The 19560-nt window shown below is 31.3% G+C and overlaps 2 protein-coding genes across 8 annotated transcripts; one reads left to right on the forward strand and one right to left on the reverse strand.

Moving 5' to 3' along the window:
- Positions 1 to 1868: 1868 nt before the first annotated feature.
- LOC108323377 (transcription factor PIF1) lies at positions 1869 to 7607 on the forward strand. Of its 4 annotated transcripts, XM_017555817.2 has the most exons (10): positions 1871 to 2073; positions 2178 to 2267; positions 2350 to 3073; positions 4379 to 4477; positions 4556 to 4621; positions 4743 to 4808; positions 5224 to 5616; positions 6473 to 6545; positions 7200 to 7279; positions 7360 to 7607. In XM_017555817.2, exons 2-9 carry the CDS (start codon positions 2185 to 2187, stop codon positions 7208 to 7210), a joined length of 1515 nt encoding a protein of 504 aa, XP_017411306.1. In that variant the 5' UTR covers positions 1871 to 2073; positions 2178 to 2184; the 3' UTR covers positions 7211 to 7279; positions 7360 to 7607. The 4 variants fall into 4 exon arrangements, with proteins under 4 accessions (XP_052731578.1, XP_017411306.1, XP_017411305.1 ...); XM_017555816.2 differs by lacking the exon at positions 1871 to 2073 and having other exon boundaries at positions 2103 to 2267; XM_052875618.1 differs by lacking the exons at positions 7200 to 7279; positions 7360 to 7607 and having other exon boundaries at positions 1869 to 2073; positions 6473 to 7180.
- A 4753-nt stretch (positions 7608 to 12360) lies between these two features.
- Positions 12361 to 15646, reverse strand: LOC108323368 (uncharacterized). Of its 4 annotated transcripts, none has more exons than XM_017555801.2 (9): positions 15513 to 15646; positions 15367 to 15428; positions 14328 to 14430; positions 14217 to 14248; positions 13649 to 13690; positions 13155 to 13241; positions 12961 to 13049; positions 12778 to 12828; positions 12361 to 12664 (listed from the first exon to the last, which is right to left on the reverse strand). In XM_017555801.2, the coding sequence occupies exons 3-9, from the start codon at positions 14399 to 14401 to the stop codon at positions 12641 to 12643; spliced, it is 399 nt and encodes a 132-aa protein (XP_017411290.1). In that variant the 5' UTR covers positions 14402 to 14430; positions 15367 to 15428; positions 15513 to 15646; the 3' UTR covers positions 12361 to 12640. The 4 variants fall into 4 exon arrangements, with proteins under 4 accessions (XP_017411290.1, XP_017411289.1, XP_052731580.1 ...); XM_017555800.2 differs by having other exon boundaries at positions 15367 to 15439; XM_052875620.1 differs by lacking the exons at positions 15367 to 15428; positions 15513 to 15646 and adding an exon at positions 14618 to 15028.
- Positions 15647 to 19560: the final 3914 nt, after the last annotated feature.

The raw sequence follows: 19560 nt of genomic DNA on the forward strand, positions 1-19560 counted from the left end.
TATTGAGTCTTCAAAATTTAAAATTTTTTAAATCATGTCCCTATCTTTAAATTTATCTGTTAATTGTGACTGTTATTTTCTTTAGTTTAATGTTGATATGAAAATTGACCCAGAATAAAATTTTAAAATTATTAAGTTTTATCCAAGAATGAAAAAGGATAAAGGTGAAGGTACGATGAATTCTCATTTAACTTCTTTAATTTGTTTTTGTATTTAAAATGTTGCTTTAGTTAAAATTTATTTTAAAATAATGAGATTGAGATATAAAAATGTGTTAAACATAGATTTTTAATTACAACAAGAAATGAATTTAATAAACAACAGAAACTTATTAAAATGTATTCAATAAGAAACACAAAATCATTCACAATGAATAAGAAAAACTCATTAACAAGGTATTTAATAAACAACATAAACACAATCACAATGAATTTAATAAACAATAAAAACTCATTCACATTAAATTCAACTCTCTCCACGTTTTACACCTTACATCATTAAAACTACTAGATGATGACTTTACCCATTAAAATACTATAAAAAGAGCACAATTTATTATATATGGTTGTTCATTAATTATTACTGCATTTATTATATAACACACATATCTTACTTGAGTTTTAGAAAATCTTTGCAAATACACCAACCTACATACCTAAAAAATCTCAAACCAATGGAAGTAAGAATGACCCAAAAAATTTATTAATAGACATGCGAGCCTTACCTGTAGATCTTGACTCAACAAGAATATAATCAATTATAACAAAAATTAAAATTTATATTAGTTAAAATATCATAACTTTATATTTTATTGTTTAAAATGTATGATTTTACTCATTCTCATAAATTCAAATATTAGAAAAAATAACTAATCTCATTTTTAATGTAAAAGTAATGAAATAAACAATAAAATAATAACAAAGATTTACACGAAGTTCTTTTCCTTTTCTTTTCATACCCTAATTCTATGAAAGTCAATCAAACATTAACTTAAGTCTATATTTTTCCATCACAAAATTTAGAACCAAAATATTGTTTGAGAAGGAAAAAAGTTATAAATTTAAATAATAAAAGGATATGTTAGGATTACCTGTGGTAAAATTAAAGATAAATAATGAAGTGATATTGTAATAAAGTAATTATTATCAAATAATCATGACGAAAGTGTTTCACGGGGATCCTTGAATAAATTTTAAATCTGAAATAGGTTAACACAATACAAGGCAGAAGTATCCCATTAATGTCTGCCACTACTCTGAAACAGGTTGAATCGAAATTAATATTTATGAACTTTATGAATCTGAGAAAAAATGGTTTTTCACTTATGTCAGTCACTAATCTCGATATTACCTCAATAAGTAAAAAAAGGCAAACCCAAAACTGAGACACGTTTAAACATATAATAGTAGTAGTCTATATGATATTATGAATAAACAAATATATATAAAGTTGTGGGGATAACAATAAAAAATTAAGAATGTAATAATATTTTATAGAAATAAATAAGTATGGGTCACATGTAACAACTCGTGTCCCCACGAAACGCACTCTAGAATCAATTCTCAATTCTCGTATCCAAACATACAAAATTGTTCTTAAACAATGTTTATGTTTAAGTATATTGTTTAAACAATCAATTCTCTTAATTTGTTGGATTAGTGAATGGTACTACACTCCGTATCTTTAAGCAAGATTTTAAAAATTATTAACTTTTAAACAAAAGTGACTAATTATTGACTTTTTATTGTTTCTTTAAGAGGATCATTCACTGTGTTTTCAGAAAAAGTGAATTAATGTAAACCGTCAAAAATCGCTTTCGTCGTTTAGCTTCTTCTCATTATTCGGAAACGCCTTATCTTTGCACAAAGGCAAACAAACAACAACAGCAAGAAGCCCAGTTCCAACCCAAACACACCGCATACTCTTCCCTACAATAATCTTGAACATTATTATTTTTCAAAACTAAAACAAAAAATGAAAAAGAAGAAAATATAGCAATGAGTGATTCATTCTCCACAAAAATTAAGTTCTAAAGAAAGAAATCTTCACTTATTATGCTGGACTGCTTCAACAGTAAGTTGTCTTTTGCTTCTTCAGTTTCCATTAACAATACCTTCTTCATATTCCTCACGATTTTTTTAATTTCTAATATTTTTTTTTATGCTTGAACTCAACAGAAGCAAAATGAATCACTGTGTTCCAGATTTCGAAATCCAAATGGACGATGACGAAGAATTCCCAATTCCCGTCTCAAAGAAACCCTCAATGTAACTCTCTTCTCTTCACTCTAATTTTCAATTCCTTTTTTTTTTTGCGCCGAGTAAGTGAATGCGACGACAATTAAAACAGGCAAAACGACGAGATCATGGAACTGTTGTGGCAAAACGGCCAGGTTGTGATGCACAGCCAAAACCATCGACCACTCAGAAAACCGCCGCATACGTTGGTTGCCGGCGGAGTCTCTCCGGCTAGGGATATTCGATCCTCTGAAGCAGAAAACTACGGTAACCAACACTTGTTCATGCAAGAAGACGAAATGGCTTCGTGGCTTCACTATCCAATCCACGAAGATCCTCCTCCCTTTGATCACCACGATTTCAGCGCCGACATGCTGAACCCGCCGCCGACAAACGAAATCGCGAGCGTGACTCACAATAGCGCCGCCATACAATCCTCCTTTCGCACGACGGAGCTTCGACATCCTGCTCCTCGTCCGCCGATTCCTCCTTCTCGGCGGCCGGTGCCGGCGGCAAACAGGATGCAGAATTTCTCACACTTCTCGAATCACGGCAATTCATCGTCGAGTTCCAAGGCCACGGCGGCACAACCGACGGTGGTGGATTCGTGCGAGACGCCGGTCGCGACGGCAGAGCACGCTGAAACCGGTCGCGCTAGCGTGACCGCCGCCGATGCAGGTAAGGTGGCGGAGTCTGGACGAAGGGAGACGGCGACGTGCGATGTGACGGTGACGTCGTCTCCTGGTGGTTCAAGCGGGAGCGCGGAACCAGTTCAGAGGGAACTTGACCGAAAGAGGAAGGGGAGAGAACCGGAGGAATCAGAGTTTCTGAGCGAGGTGAGTGAGTCAACTCGTTTGTTTTATTTCTTCTCGAACTCTCACACGTTCCATATGCGTTAGTCTTGGCTATCGTGCACCGGGGGAATGACGTGGGTTTACGTTAGCACGCTCCTCTGCATTCTATTCAACGTCTATCTCATTACTAATCATCAAACTTTCCGTGTGTGGACATGACTTTGGTGTCGTTTCTCCAACGAAACCCTTAAACGCGGCGCGGTTACACACCGTGATGCCACGTGTATAGTGGAAGATTCAAAACTTCATAACCGAGGAGCAGGGTATATTTGGTGAACGGAGTGGCTCATGTGCATATTTTTACAATTTTACTATATACTATATTCCTTTTGATATTTTAAAAAACTCAGCCAAAGGCAATATCTGCTAGTAAGGTACGGATGTCAAAATACAAAGGAATTAAGCTGTCATGATGCTGACTGAACGTGTGAGTTTGGTCAAAATATCTCTGCTTGCATAACAGTTACGCGGGAAAGTAGGTAGAGAAACTAGACAAGCGAAAAACGTGTCAACATTAATTGATCTAGTGGGCATGAGGCATTTTCCACACTGAAATGAAAACTATCAATTGACGCTGATGTCAAACGAACAACACGAGTAGAGATCCCCAAACCAATGTTCAACACCCCTTGAACAGACTTTTAATGGCGTCGTGCTTTAGTGTTATTATTTGCTGACATTGTTTGTTTGAGTTGTAATAGGTATATATAAACTAAAGTAATGGAATGTAATGGGGATGCAGTTATAAGCTAAGTTGTTTACATATCAGGTGTTACTTAAACATGAACTTTTTGATATTGATGATGGTACGATGGTTAACTAATTCCCCATCATGGACTTGCATATTGCCTCCGTTTTGGAAAACTATAAATCTTATATTTCAATTGGTCTTATTAAACAGAATTGTCTTGTAATATCTCTCACGAGGAGACTCATAATTATGGTTTTTCCAGAGTATATTCCGAGGTAAAGTGCCTAGGACTAAAAGATGACTTGGACATGGTTGTGAAGTTTGATGGGGGCAGCAAAATAGGTAGAAAGCTTGGGTTTAAGTTGTGGTACTTTCCAATTTTACTATAAACAAGGGGGATTGAGACTTTGTACGTAAGATTTACAAGTTGGTGGCTTCCCATGGAAGCAACGTTGGAACAGATGAGACGGATCAATAGTTTATCATTGAGTAGATAGTGGCATACTTGTTGACTCTATTTTACATTTTGTCATCTGTAAAAATTTATGGTATATGTTGCTTCTATATTCTTATCTCCATTGGTTTCACTGCAAAAGGATGTAGATTTTGAATCTCCGGAAGCTAAAAAACAAGGGCGTGGTTCTACATCTACTAAGAGATCCCGTGCTGCAGAAGTCCACAATCTCTCAGAGAGGGTATATACATACATAACTTTCCCTAAACTTCATTCTGTTTTTCTCATTTTCTGAGTAATATATTTCATTTTCATGCAGAGGCGTCGAGATAGAATTAATGAAAAAATGAAAGCTTTGCAAGAACTTATACCTCGATGTAACAAGGTCAACAGAATTATTAAATTTCCCAGTACTTCTTTTTCCTTTTTTTTTGCATGACATTTTATGGTTTTACTTTGCTTTCTAATAGCTCTTTCAATTTTTATTCCTTTCCTGAATTTGATAGTCTGACAAAGCTTCAATGTTGGATGAAGCAATTGAATATTTGAAGTCACTGCAATTACAAGTGCAGGTAAATCTTATATATACAGTGAAATATTGAATGAGCATTTTAATTGGTGATGGTTAATTTTCCTGTACCCATAATTTATAAAATCTCTTTAAGCATAAAAAAGGATTAAGGAAGAAAGGAAAGAAAAATTAGGATGGAAAAGCAAAGTAATAGACTGTTTCGTTCTTACTGAAAAGTTTAGAGAAAACTTCACGTGTTTTAAGTGAAAGAGGCATGGTGATTTACAGAGCCAAAGAGGTTGTATTTGGAATTATTTTACTTAGATGAAGATTTTAGTTCTATTGATTGAAGTGTACGCTTGTTTCAAAATTGTGTCTCTCTATTTATCACCCATATACTATATATCTATTTGTTACATTGTATACCATTCACGTATTAGCTCTTAACGAAAACTGAATGCAATTTATTTATGCAGATGATGTCCATGGGATGCGGCATGGTACCCATGATGTTTCCTGGAATCCAGCAGTATTTGCCGCCAATGGGAATGGGAATTGGCATGGGTATGGGCATGGAAATGGGAATGAACAGACCGGTAATGCCATTTCCCAATATGTTAACTAGTTCAACTTTGCCAGCAGCAACTCCAGCTGCTCATTTGGGACCGAGGTTTCCCCCTGTGCCTCCTTTCCATATTCCCCATGTTCCTGCCCCTGATTCATCCAGAATGCCAGCACCAAATCTGTCAGATAATAGTATGCTTAACGCACTCGGTACCCAAGGTCCAGATCAATCACGTATCCCAAACTACACTGATCCTTATCAGCAATACGTCGGCCTCCAACAGGTGCAGTTACAATTAATGCAGGTAAAGTTGTCCTTAATGCTACGTTGATTTTTTCGGTTATTTTTATTTTGGGGCGGGGCGGGGTTTAAAGCTACCTGAGGGACATCATATCCCAGCCACCGTTACATCATCTTCTTTGATGCATCGTCCTAACACAACGAATTAATTAGGAAACCTCGGCTTGTTCCCATGGCTCCATCCCAAATATTCCAAGTTGTTATTAGAGAAACGAGAATGTATCTTGTCTTGTAAAGACTTTCAAAAACTCCAAACGCTTCCAACTTTAAAAGTACTCACCCTTCTCCTAAGTGCTTGTACTCCTTAAGATGGAAATAGATTATGTTTGCAGAAGATACTTAGTATGGTTGAGGGTACTCAGTCACATACATTACACCATTCCCAAACTTTACATGTAACATGTTAAAGGCTTCAACGAATCTAACATCAGTAGTCCGTGTTCAGTTTTTGGCTTGTCTATCATAATATCCATACCTTATAGTTGTCTTGCAAAGTTTGAAAAGAAAATTGGTATTTTTGAATATATAAACTTATATGTATACAAGTCATGATCGTAATACCCTTCTTGAGGTGAGTTAAGTAGCTGGGAAAAATCTGTTGTTTCGTGCACATCACAAATAGGCCAAACTACTTATCGTACACTTTGTCATAAAAATGACTTTTTTTATATTTCTGTCATCTACTCCCGATTTTGTTCTTAGTACCCTAACTGGAAGGTTGAAAAAACAAAAAGTTCAATAGGGTTGGTAGTATACCGCTTTCTTTATATTTGGGTGAAGTGTTTTTGTTTTTTTTTTGCTTTTCTAATTTGCACAAAAATGCGAACGTTTATGTTAACTTTTTGCATACGTTGAATCAGGCAATGAACCAACCAAATGTGAGCAAGCCCAGTACCAGTAGGGGTCAAGAGAATCCAGAAAAACATCAGTCAGGTAAATTGCCATTCTAGTCTTCTCAATTTAATTTGTTCTTAATATATTTATGAAAGATACATGCTATTTTTTGAAATCCAATTGGACCGCTCTTGCCTTTAGATCAATGTGGTAGTGCGATTTTAAGTATATACGAACAGACCTCTTTTTCTACTACATATTTCAGACAAGTCATAACACTATTTGTCAATAATTCACCCTCTTTCCTTTAACATATATTTAAATTATACTTCTTTCTAATTTAAAAAAAAATGAATTGTCTTCTTAGTAGATAGAAATAAATATGAATTACACTTTAATTTATAAAGAAAACTATGAAACAATGATAAATAATTATGATTGTGTCCCAACAATATTCTGTCTTTTCCTTCAATTTTCGTTGCCATTACTAATTTTAATACTTTGGTGAAAAATTTAACTTCTTCTACCATTGACTATAAAATTGACTGCAAGAAAAAAAAAAACTTATCTAGGTTAAAATGGACTCTTTAAATAGACACAAAGGAAACAAGTATTCATCTGTTAAGAGAGGGGAAGAAAAATGTAGGTATCTTTGAGAGAAATGTAATTTACTATATTTGTTATGTAACTCTTGATGGACATTATAAACGAACCACTAATGTCTAAGGTCCGTTGTTTTTTCTTGATATTCAGAAGAAACATGATTGGTTGATATTTACAATCTAGAGTTGACAATTCAATTGTGCTGCTTACTGTTGGATCGCTGGCACAAGGTAACTCTCATGTCAGGGGATTGTAAGTCTCTTTAGAGAGAATAATAAGTATCATTGAAATCAACTTGTGCACATTGCAGGTTAAGCTTCACCGGCTCTATACAAAAGCAGCCAAGTGGTGTTTTAGAGAGAGCTAACTTTTTAGCAGTTCTCAGTAACAAGCTAATCAAATGGCTAACATGTAAATTATTTTTCTGTCCCCCTCCTTTTACTCTGCACTTTTTCCTCCACTTAAACCTTCATTCTATTTTAGAAATTATATGTTACGGCAAGTCTAGTTCTTTATACACTTTACAATAAACGTAGAAGCTCCTCTCTGTTTTCTCTATTTTCTTTTCTATTATCTTATCAATTTTCTACCGCTAGACATTCATAAGCATATGGACGGTGATTATTTATAAGGAAAATTAAGTGAAAGGTTAATGATTTATTAACACAGATTTTTTTATAATATTTTGGCATACACAGTACATGTGTCATTTTTTCATTGAGTTTAGAATATGTTAGCATAGTAACAAATAAATAATAAATCAATCATTAATATATTATGTCAAAATGTTATCAAAAAATTTATGTAAAAATATATTTTCCTAAATGGTTAAAAGTAGCTCTCATTTTCATGCCTCTTGTCTTCTTATATGAATATACAAGAGCATTGAATACAGAAAAGAAAAATAATATTTTGATATATATAAATTTTTATATTTATTTAATATTATTCTTTCGTATTTTTTATTTTTCTTTTTTATAAAAAAATACAAAATTTTATTATTTTATAACCATTTCATTCACTTTTGTATTATATGTTAAATGAATCTACAAATATATATATAATATTATTACTTTACAGAAAATTCTAAAATTTATAACGTGAGCTATAATATAAAATTAAAATAAATATTAGTATAGAATATTTACTCTTTTACATATTTTCATTATAACTATAATGAAATTTAATATTATTTTAGTTATTATGTTTTATTTGTATTGCTACAAAAATTAAATAAAGAATTGAAAAGTATGTAAGAAGTATTTATTTGAAGCTTGATAAATGTCTACCTTTTCGACTAAAATAGAAGGTACATTTTATATTCATATTGTATTTCTTTTCACTAATAGACTATTCATAAAGGACTGTTTTATTCTACACCTTATATTTTTTATATTTATTTCTATATTTTAAAAATAATTTTCTTTAACAGATTTTAAAATTTATTGACATTTTAAAAAAGAAATTAACAAATTTTAAAATCTATTAATAAAAAAAATTCAACGAATTTTAAAATTTATTGAAGAAAAAATTCTCAACAAATTTTGAAATCTGTTAAAGAATTTTTGAAAACTTTAGCGAATTTTAAAATTAATAGAGATTTTAAAAATATTTTTTTTAGTGAATTTTAAAATTTGTTAAAGGAGAAATGTGAAGTGTAAAAGTTTTGAAATGTAAGAATAGTTTTAAAATTTAAAAGAAAAATTGGAAATGCAGAAAGAAATATGGAGTGAGGTAAGGAGAAACATTCTGCACAGCCATATAAACATGTAATAATATTCTTGTTTGGTCTTCATTATTACTATCTTCGTGGTTGGTTGTGCTTTCTTCTTCATCCTCCCTTTATTTTATGATTTATTATTTTTGTTTATTTTGGTTTGAGAAACTAATCATTGTTTCATCTGAAGTTTGTTTCGCAAAGCCTTCAATTTGTCACTGAAGTGACATTGTTGCTTTTGCTAGTTAGTGACATCAGTGCAATTTTTTCAAGCACGTAATTGATTACGGATGTAAGAATTATCGATTATGTGAATTTTTTTCTGTCAATGTAATCGATTATACATAACTATGTTTGTTGTGTTTAGTTGGACATAATAATATGTTATGATAGTGTTAATGATTTGCCCTCGTACTCAAATGTTATCCAACAATGTTAAGGTCGAAGAAAGTTTTACTATATTATACAGCATATGGTTGTCATGTAACATAATAAAATAATTATAAAGTAATAATAATAAAATAATAGTAATAATAGTAGTACAATTATAATTTAATAATTAAGTAAAATTAATTTAAAATAAAGACAATTTGGTCAATTTATTAAATATATCATTAATGGTATTTTTTACACTATATTATGACTTTCAATGAATACTAAGATATAATTACGTGAAAGTTAATTGACATGATTCACATGTTGTCTCATAAGATATTGAACTCAAAATCAATCATTTCACCTTATTATTTTTTATAAGGTAAAAGTTTTGTATTCCAACTTGATCTATCATGGATTTGATAAATTAAGGAGTTAACTCATTTTAAACATATTTTTGTCTTGTTTTATATGGTAATTAAAAATCAAAATGATAATTAATAATTATAATAAAAAATGTTATAAAAAGATTTTTGTGGTGATATATGTCAACTCATCTTCAATATAGTTCAAACTTATTTAAGTAATAAATTAAGAAACTCACATTTGATAAGGTTCCATTTTAGCTTAACTTAGTGTGGTGTTAGATTAAACAAAATTAAAGAATATTTCTACTGAACATTAAGATAATCAATAGATTATTTAGATGTGAAGATGTACTTCTAAAATAGATTATTTAGTATGTGAAGATGTATTTCTAATCAATAAGAAGAACAAAATTCAATTAAGCAAAATGGAAGACATAAATGAACAAGTAAATGGAATAAACATATAATATAAGAACAAAAGGAATAAGAACAAAAGGAAGAAGAACTTGAATTTAATTGGAATAAAGGACGAAGAAAACAAAAGATGAGATGGGAGAAGATGATCACCCCATTTGGAAGTATAAAGTCATCTAAGATAAGTAGTGGTAGTGTCACCATTGAACCTATGTTCAAGATAAAACAATGGAGTTTCAAAAACACTCTCTAAAACACTCATTCACTCAAAGGTTAAGCATAATAACTTCATTAAACATCTATTTACAAGTGATAGAAAAGTCTTCTTAAATAGGCAATGAAAAAGGTCCTCCTAACAAATACTAAAGAGGAGAAAAGGTAACCTAGCAAAAGATAAGGGCTATCTAGCAATTACAAAAAAATCTTTTTAGAAGCTAATAATGAGATGGGTTGCCATTTGTGGAGAATATGCTCTTAATCATTGCAAAATCATCAAAAATGTCATTTTTCTCCACCAAGTGTCCATGTGGCCCCCTCTTGTGGTCCCTTCCTTTTAGATGCTCTCATTTACACTTTTATGAGGTCTTCTTAGCAAAAGATGGGTTTGGTGAGTATAATTTCCTAAGCTATTTTTCTTTTTAATCTTTCATTCTTCTACAAGGTACAAGGTTGCATCTCAAAATAAGAGGTGTCATTAGCAACCTACAAAATAAATACAAAAAGAAACACAAGTCTAGAATTTGTTCTAAAAAAAAGAAATTAAACCAAAGTAAAAGAAAGAAGGTGAAAAAATTTCACTCCTGATTAAGTTTATTTTTTCTAAATATGTGACTTTATTCTTGATAAAGGTTAGGAGCTCATCACAATTTGACCTATATAAAAAAAAAAAAATCCAACTCACTCCCACTCAAATCGGTGATAGTTCATAGTTTTAAACTCATTCAAATACCCCAAAATAAAAGTTACACATTGGTGGGATGGATACGTTGAACAACCTGTCATTTGGTATAAAAAGAATTCGGGAATTATTTTATTTTTTATCTCAACCAATAGGAATGGTATCATTTATACTTTTTTAAAATTAAATAAATAAAATTATTTGAAAGTTATTAACCCAAATATATAATAAAATAAAACGTTTATCTTTAAATATAATTCAAATAAAATTTTCATCATAAATTATTAAAAAATATATAATTAATATTTCTAAACACATTTTTAAATAAATTTCCCACCAAAATTTAAGTCTAAATGAAATGAATCTCTTTAAAAACAATTTTAATTTCATAAATCTCAATAAAAAAACATAATTCTACTCTAATTTTAAAAAATTATTCAATTCTCAACCATTTTATTTTGATTAGTTGATTCTAAAACATTATTCCATTAAAACTAACTAATAATTTAAAAATATTATCATTGAATTTTAAAATAAATTATAAGCTGACAAGAAAACATAACTTATATACATATGGCATTTTAATAACAACATATAATAAATATTCAAGAATATTTATATTATAATAATTAAAACATACATCAACACAACATATCTTTTGTAGACTTTACTTATAGATATATACATGAAAGTATTTTTGTGTCCCTCCAGGATATTCTTAATAATGAACCTAATGAATATTATTCGAAACCGTTCTAATTTTTAACAAATAAATCTCCATGAATATAAATAACTAATATATACATATCTTTCGGTCTCCATTTTAATACTTGTCTTCACTCTTATCTCCATTTTAACTCGCTACAACACTTTTAGTTTATTAGATAGTTTATCAAATTTATATTAAATTTTATTTGATCCTTGATTTCATAACTTACTTTTACTCTATTATTTGATATTTATATACTTATACTCTCTTTCTTGGTATTTAATATTAGAAGAAAAAAATCTATTTTTCAACATAAACTTAATAATTTTTTCTTCTATTCTAATTTTTATTTTTTTTAAATTATTTAAGTATTATTTAAAACCATACAATACCATCTACAAATATGTTTGCTTCTCAGTACAATAAAAGTAGGACAAAAATTTGACATCCAAAATAGTGATGGAGATAGGAATAATCAAACCCGCATAATTATTATCCCTACTATAAGAGTACTTAATGGAGAGAAAAATTTAAGAAAGCTCTTACAAGAGCTATAATGAACAACTTAATTTTCTTTTGTGGAAAGGCTAACGTAGTACATCTGATATGGTATCAATCATATGTTCACTATAATTTCTGAATCATAGTCCATGGGTATTATAGTAGTATATCTGAATTCTGATTACCACTGGGTTGCGCTGCAGCTTTAGAAGAGATTGGTAAATTGACCTCAGCTCAATCAGTTAACTATTGATTAACAAAATTAACTAAAGCTTTAAAAATTACAATTAAATTTTATTGTTGTGTTATATTAATTGCATTCAGTAGTACTCCTATAATTTTCTCCATCTCCAATTATTAGATAGCCAACTTGGTTCACGTACCACATGTCATTATCAATACAAACACCAATTCACCAGGACTTCAAAATTCAGTTAAATACAATGCCACGATGAAGATTCAAAATTTTCATATATTAAAGGCTGAATCACAGCAAAAAACTGTACAAATGAAAAAGAAATATTAACCAAAACCAGCAAAATTTGGACGGTCTATCTGCGGCTCCTTTCATATTGCACAACTTCTCCTTTCAGCAACCAGTGTTTGCAGTTAGGGATTGATGGTTGATAAAATCTGGAAACCAGTGAAACAAAAGGAAAAGTAAGGCTTAAGGTACATGACAACTTGAATTTATCCAATATGACTCAACCCTATAAAGGTTGTGCAGAAGCAACATATAGCAGTACCTTGTCAGTGAACAAGCGAAATGCCTCCTCTGCCATAGCCTTATCAAGTTCCTAACAGAGAAACACAAAATTTAAATGAAATTTCTCTATAACTTCTCCTCGGTGAGTATTAAAACTAACACATTCAACACGGGTGAAAATTTTAAGAAAATATATTGAGATGGTAAAAAAGAAAGTTCTTACATCCTTTGCATTTGAGGAAGAATCAATGCGACAAATTAAATCTTGAAGGGCTTTATCATTCAAAGAATCACGAATCTCCCTGGAAGAGGCTGCAGCAAAAATACAATCATAATCATTATAAATATTTAACCAATATGAAGGTTCCACCACTGATTTTGGTACTTTGATATTGCATGTTGAGCATTCTTACATACCTATTGCCTCCAGTTGGAATTTTTGCAACACCTCACTTCTTTCATCAACTACTAATGTCTTTTCTACAAGTGATTCTGGAACAGCGGCTGATAAACAATAGGAAATGTTAGTATCAGATCACCAACATGCTTACCAACACTGAAATGCTAATGAACAGTAGGAAACGTTAGTATCAGATCACCAAATTGCTTACCAACACTGAAAATGAATTATTACATGGAAACCAGTTTCCAAAAACAAGAAGTTTATTCCATACTTAAACATTGCTGATTGCTTTATTTTGATGTCAAATTGCAGTGCAGTTCCAAGAATAACAAATTTTCAGGAAACTACATGGAACATGTATAAAGGAATATATACATGCCACTTAAGTTTCTGCCTAACGTCAAACTGAAAAATTTTGGTACTTCAGCATATGAAAGGTAAGTTTTTCATGGAATTAGCGTCTAGAGACTACCTCACCAAATTAGATAGGGAGGTGAATAAAACTTACTTGTTATGACCTCCAAAGGTTGCGGCTTGACACATGGCAATTCTGCAACATTGATGTATGTTTGATCAATTCCAGAATCGAGTAGCAAATGCCAATAAAGATTAATGGTTACGGTGAGAATTGTAGAAAAAAAGTAACGCACACACTATGATAGACTCATCAATTCAATATGGTGATTTTCATTTAATCTTGACAGTCTTTAAATAGGTTTGGACCAAGTACAAAAATAAAAACAAGAAACAAAATATCAACTGACTCAATAAAAAAACTACTTAATCTATATTTATCTTATATCAATCAAATAAAATAATATTGCACTTAAATAAATTCTGCTTACCGGTTTGACTTCGGCCTTACCACATGAACAAACTAACACAAAATAGGCCTCAATTTCAATTGGTGAAAGTCAATAGTAAAAAACCATGGAAGTCAGATTTAGTACTCAAGCAATACAAGAAGATAAAATAAGATATTTACTGTTCCATTGACTTGGGAACCTTTCCGCATTACATCAAACATGAAACATGCATGCAACCAACATAAGGAGCCCATAAATTAAAGTCCATACCTTTGTGTTTCTTGTAACAGACCAGAGAACAACTGCAAACAACAATTTTCAAAAAAAAAATTAAGAACAATAAGCTTGAAGGAAGAAAGTAAAGGTTGGGTTTTTGCTTACTAAGGTAAGTAGCATGAAGGGCACTTGTACTTGGACAAAGCTTCGGTGCAGACTTGGCACTGTCGAGGACCCATTGTGAAAGAAAATAAAAGGATCCCTGAAACTGAAAAAGAAGTATTTGTGAAGGAAAATAAAAGGGTCCCTTCAAACTAAACTATGCCACAATGAAAAATCTATCCAGAGAAGAAGATTGAAATAGAAAAAAAAAATGAAAAACAGTTAATGATGCTATGCGACGAAGGGTCTTAATGAGAGAATCGTTGAGGCACATACAACGAGAGGGTCCCCACCTACGTGGACGAGCAATTCACTTATGGTATCTCTTCATTGGCTCCATGTGAAAGGGTACCCAAACCCGTTTAAAAGGGTACCAAAGCAACACCCATGTTTCAAACATAAAAGAAGCTTCCAGTTAAACTCATAATCACAAGTGCAACATTTTTTCTTCCTTCATGAACAACAATATGCTGAGTGAATGATTAGGATATTTACACATTTTGGGATGGTGTCACTGGGGAAATTTATTGTGGTTTGGCCCTAGTTGCTTCTAGGCCAAGTCCATTTTCACTCTGCATATAATTCAAAAGTAGCAACTCAAGTCCATCAACGCCTATTTCTCACTACTTCACCAACCCAGTGAACCTTCACCTTCGTCAACCATCACACACCACCAATCTATCATCATCCTCATCAATTAGCTTCTTCTCCGATTCGCAACACACACAACAGGATACCCCAGCACAACACAGACAATTAAAAATCAGAAACAGATAAGAGAACAAAAACTAATTTCCTTAATTGATGGTCCAATTCTTAATTGTAATTTGTTGATGAAATTATTCATGAAAGCCCCTATCTTCGGTTCCAAAGGTGTAAATTACATGAGCTGGTAGAGGAGGAATGGGGGAAAAGAAACCCCAGCCGCCGCATAGCCGTTCTCCTTTAACTGACCAGTCCATCAGAGGCGCACCTTGAGGGCGGCGACAGTGAAAGGGACCCTAAAACAGTTTTATTAATGAAAACCTAAAACTTAAAATACCTTATAAGCTTCTTTCGCCTTCAACCTTGGAAAACCTAGTCCCTTGTTGCTGGGAGAGTCTTCTGCTTGGGAGCTTGAGATAGTCAAAGGGAGTGTGAGACGGGAAAATAGAAAATCGAAGAAGAAGGAAAAATGGACATACGTACCTGTGAGTAAGGGTTTAACAGTGAGCAAGGGCTGGAGTGTGAGGGAGGTGAAGAAGGAATTGCACAGGCTATATGTGACTTTCACCATTGGTTATCACATTAGTGTGATGATGGGATGGATACCTTTTTCAATTGGGTCATTCTTTTAATTTGAGTAATTTATATTTATCTCATAATATTTTATTAATATTTATTAGTGAAATATCTGATATATAAAATAAAAATATATATAATTTTTAATGGTAGATAATTTTAGTACATATTGTTTTAATTTAGAATTACATCTTAACCATCCTAATTTATCATGTTTTCGAAATTACTATACATTTTTAATATGTATTATATATGCAACGCCCAGAACTTAAAAGTAAAATCTAAGAATTTTGCAATATAATTAAACTTTTCCAAAAAGTTATTACAAATGAAAATAGAAATTTCTTTGAGTCCAACAAGAAAATAAAGAAAGTATTACAAATTCTTTATAAGTAAATAAAACTTTGAAACCATACTCCCATATAAATTCCTTCTCTCATAATCCTATAGCTAACGTTTAAGGTCCAAATATCACTTTGTATAATACAAAAGATTTCTCAACTTGTCATAGCAACCATACACCAGCAACAAATAATACATATAGCACATCTAATGTACCTTTTAGAGATAAAAAAATAAGATCACCGCAACCAATCCTCTTAACATACTTCATAACAGCACAATCAGCAGTTAGTTTGGCCATTCCAAATAAGTATATCGAGCATATGTAAAACCATATAATCTCGATTCCTACACCAACCATGATTCAACCAGCTCAAAAACAGCTCAAAACAGAAATATTTTAATATGGGTAAAACAGCCTAATAAAGTTACAAAACAATAATGTTTTAGTGCAGACACAGCAATCAGAACAATCTAATACAACAAGGATTTTAATGCAGTAACAACAATCAAAACAGTCACCATTTTACTACATAACAGCAGTCAAAACAGCCAGCAAAGATTTTAATGTGGCATATTTACAGTCCAATACAGCAAAATTTACTGGTATAAACAGCAAGGAAATAATGCTGAAACAGCCAGCAACATTACAGAAAACAGCAAGCAATCACTACTAAAAACAGCAAACAGTAATGACAGAAAGTGCAGAATGTGCAGAATTCTGATACAGCAACTGCACAAAATCTAACCAGCAACAGCAGAATAAAATTCTGGACAGTAGCAATATTTTAATCAAATGCATTATCTAGTAATACCTATGAATGATTCAGTAAAATAGAGTAACCAATATGACCATACAGAACATCAGACAATTCTTCCCATGAATCCTCACTATTCATACTACTTTAATGGTCCATTTACAAGATATTAAACAACAGACAAGACAAACCAATGAGCACATACAATTAGTACAACCTCTTATACAATTCATGCATTCTCGAAATTAGAAAATTAGCTAAGTTAAATACATTTACATTGTTCAAGTTATAGATTTATATCTATACACATTTGAATCTATCAACCATAGAACCAATAACACATAATCTTTTTGTTCATTATAATTCTTTCAAGATTTTAATATAATCACAATCACATTATATCAAAAACGTACCCAAACAATAGTTTAACCAAGAATCACAAGATGATAAGGTTAATAAAATTTATCCACACACAATTATACACAACGTATCATGTAGTCTTTCACATTATTCACACACAAACTCATTAAATCGAATGTTCATCAGGGTATAACAATTCATTCACTCATTCAACCAAGTCATTTCAATTCAACCAAATTGATAAGAATACCATTTCACAATTTCTTTAACAATCACAAATGGCATTTCAAAGAGATTTACCTCCCCATAATCATTGTTCTACAGCAGATTAAATAAATAATCCAAACCATAAAATTACCCATCATTTTATTAACACCTAAGACAACCTACTAATACCCAACTCTTTTCATATTTCAATGAAACCTGAAACAACCACAACCTTCATCCAAGGTACACAAATTTCCAGATTATAACAAGACCATTCAACTTCAATATGCATTAATTCAAAAAGAATTCATACAACCCAATTTAACCCTTTAAACATCCCCAAACATACACCTATTGTTCCAGCTCATAATTATATCCAATATGAATATCAAATTCTTAATTTACAATTAGAAATTAAAACACATGATATATCCATTTCCACCCACCAACTATCATATTCACTTTTCTACTTAACTGAGATAATACTCATTTAAGATTTTCATTTAGCAAAAAAAATTACAAATTAATAGAAATTATACATTATCACATTTCGAACAACCAATTCAAACCAAGATAGCTCCTGATACCAATAACAACATATATCTATAATTTTTGGAACAACCAACATATCGAAACGGTTCCAAAGAATCAAACCACGAACACCAATTGTTTTCAAACGTTTACATGCAGCTTATTAAAACAAGAAAGACAAGATCCCCATACCTTTTCCGAATTCTTACCACCTCCAAAATCCTACTTTTGCTTACCATCTTTGTTTCCCAATTTAAAACCACAACAAATATGGTGCCAAAGAATTTAAAACCGCAACAAATAAAAATAACACCAGATATGCTCGCAGATAGGTTGAATATAGATACACAAGTCACACAACAAGCAGACATCTCATAACCACTAAGTCAAACTAATTTCATTACCATAATAGTCATTTAGTATCTATTTAACTCATCTTATTTCGTCTATTTTTATTTTAAATCCATCAATTCTTATTTTATTTTATTTATTTTAAAATCTTCGGATCTTACAATATGTAGTAATGAGATACTCCTAGTCATAAATAAACACACTAAAAAAGAATTGGAATTTATGTGAAAAGTTGACCCTAGGATATATGTTTAATAGAATATAGTCTATAAACGACGAGTGTTTCTCTCTTTTCTCTTTTCTCTCTACTTACAAATTGTAAGTTAATATTACAATGACGTTTGAGAGTGTTTCTTAACTTTGTTTTTTCTCTTCTCAGATATTCTTTTTGAGCTTGAGATTCTTTGTGCTTTTTTTAAATGTTTTTTCTTCTCTTCGTAGGATGATATTTTCGTTGTAAGCTATCCTCTTGATTCTTACTTCGAATCATCTTCTATTTAAATGGTTCTTCAAAAGATATTTGTTAGGCTGAACTCTTGTCTTAAATCTTGTGTCTTCCTCTGTCTTGTCGTGTGAAGCAGTCGTTGATTAAAGTCAACTTTTCAGAGCGGGCTTGCTTTTCCAGTACTTTGATAAAAGTAGGTTGTACTATTTTTCTGACACGACTTCTGATAATGAGAACATTCCGTGAATGTCTTATTTGTCTCTAACATCCACTTTTGATATATTTCAAATAGAGCATGTGGATGCATGTAGTAGGTTATTTGCAAATAATAGAGTAGATGTGTATACAATAGATATGTCTTTTCTCTTATCATTTTTGTTGTTTTTGAACATTGAGCATTTAATGCTTGTTCAAAACAACAAAATATTTTTTACATTTTCTACCGCTAAGGTAGTGTTTATCATTTAAGTTTTTCTTTAAGATACCAAGAGTTGAATAAGAACTTCATCGTTGGATAAAGTGAAGTGTTTAGCTCATGGTATCATCTAGTTTGTTTCTAAACGTTTTTTGAGATTTTGCTTTCTATTGCTAGAGCGTTTAACAAGTTTTGGTTTCTGCATGTTTTTTTAATTTTTACTTGAGACATTTAAGGCTTTTACCAAAACTTTGACACTTCAACATCTTCATCCATTCAGAGTTTATCTGATTATTGTTTTGTACAATATAGCTTACGTGTTTAGCATAACTCTCATAGACGCTTTGACTTAGGAGTCGTTTAGTGTTGCGTCTAGATGTTTTAAATTAGGTTGTTCTACGTTACATATATGCCTAAGTGTTTTCCTAAGACTTTCCTATATTGTTAAATGATTAGGGATTTTGAACCTAACACTTATGTTTATGCTCTATTCTATTCTAGTTATAACATATATACCTAAGTTTAAAACATATGAGAATGTTTAGA

This window comes from Vigna angularis, chromosome 3, assembly GCF_016808095.1.
Source record: "Vigna angularis cultivar LongXiaoDou No.4 chromosome 3, ASM1680809v1, whole genome shotgun sequence".
In the NCBI taxonomy this organism is placed as follows: Eukaryota; Viridiplantae; Streptophyta; class Magnoliopsida; order Fabales; family Fabaceae; genus Vigna; species Vigna angularis.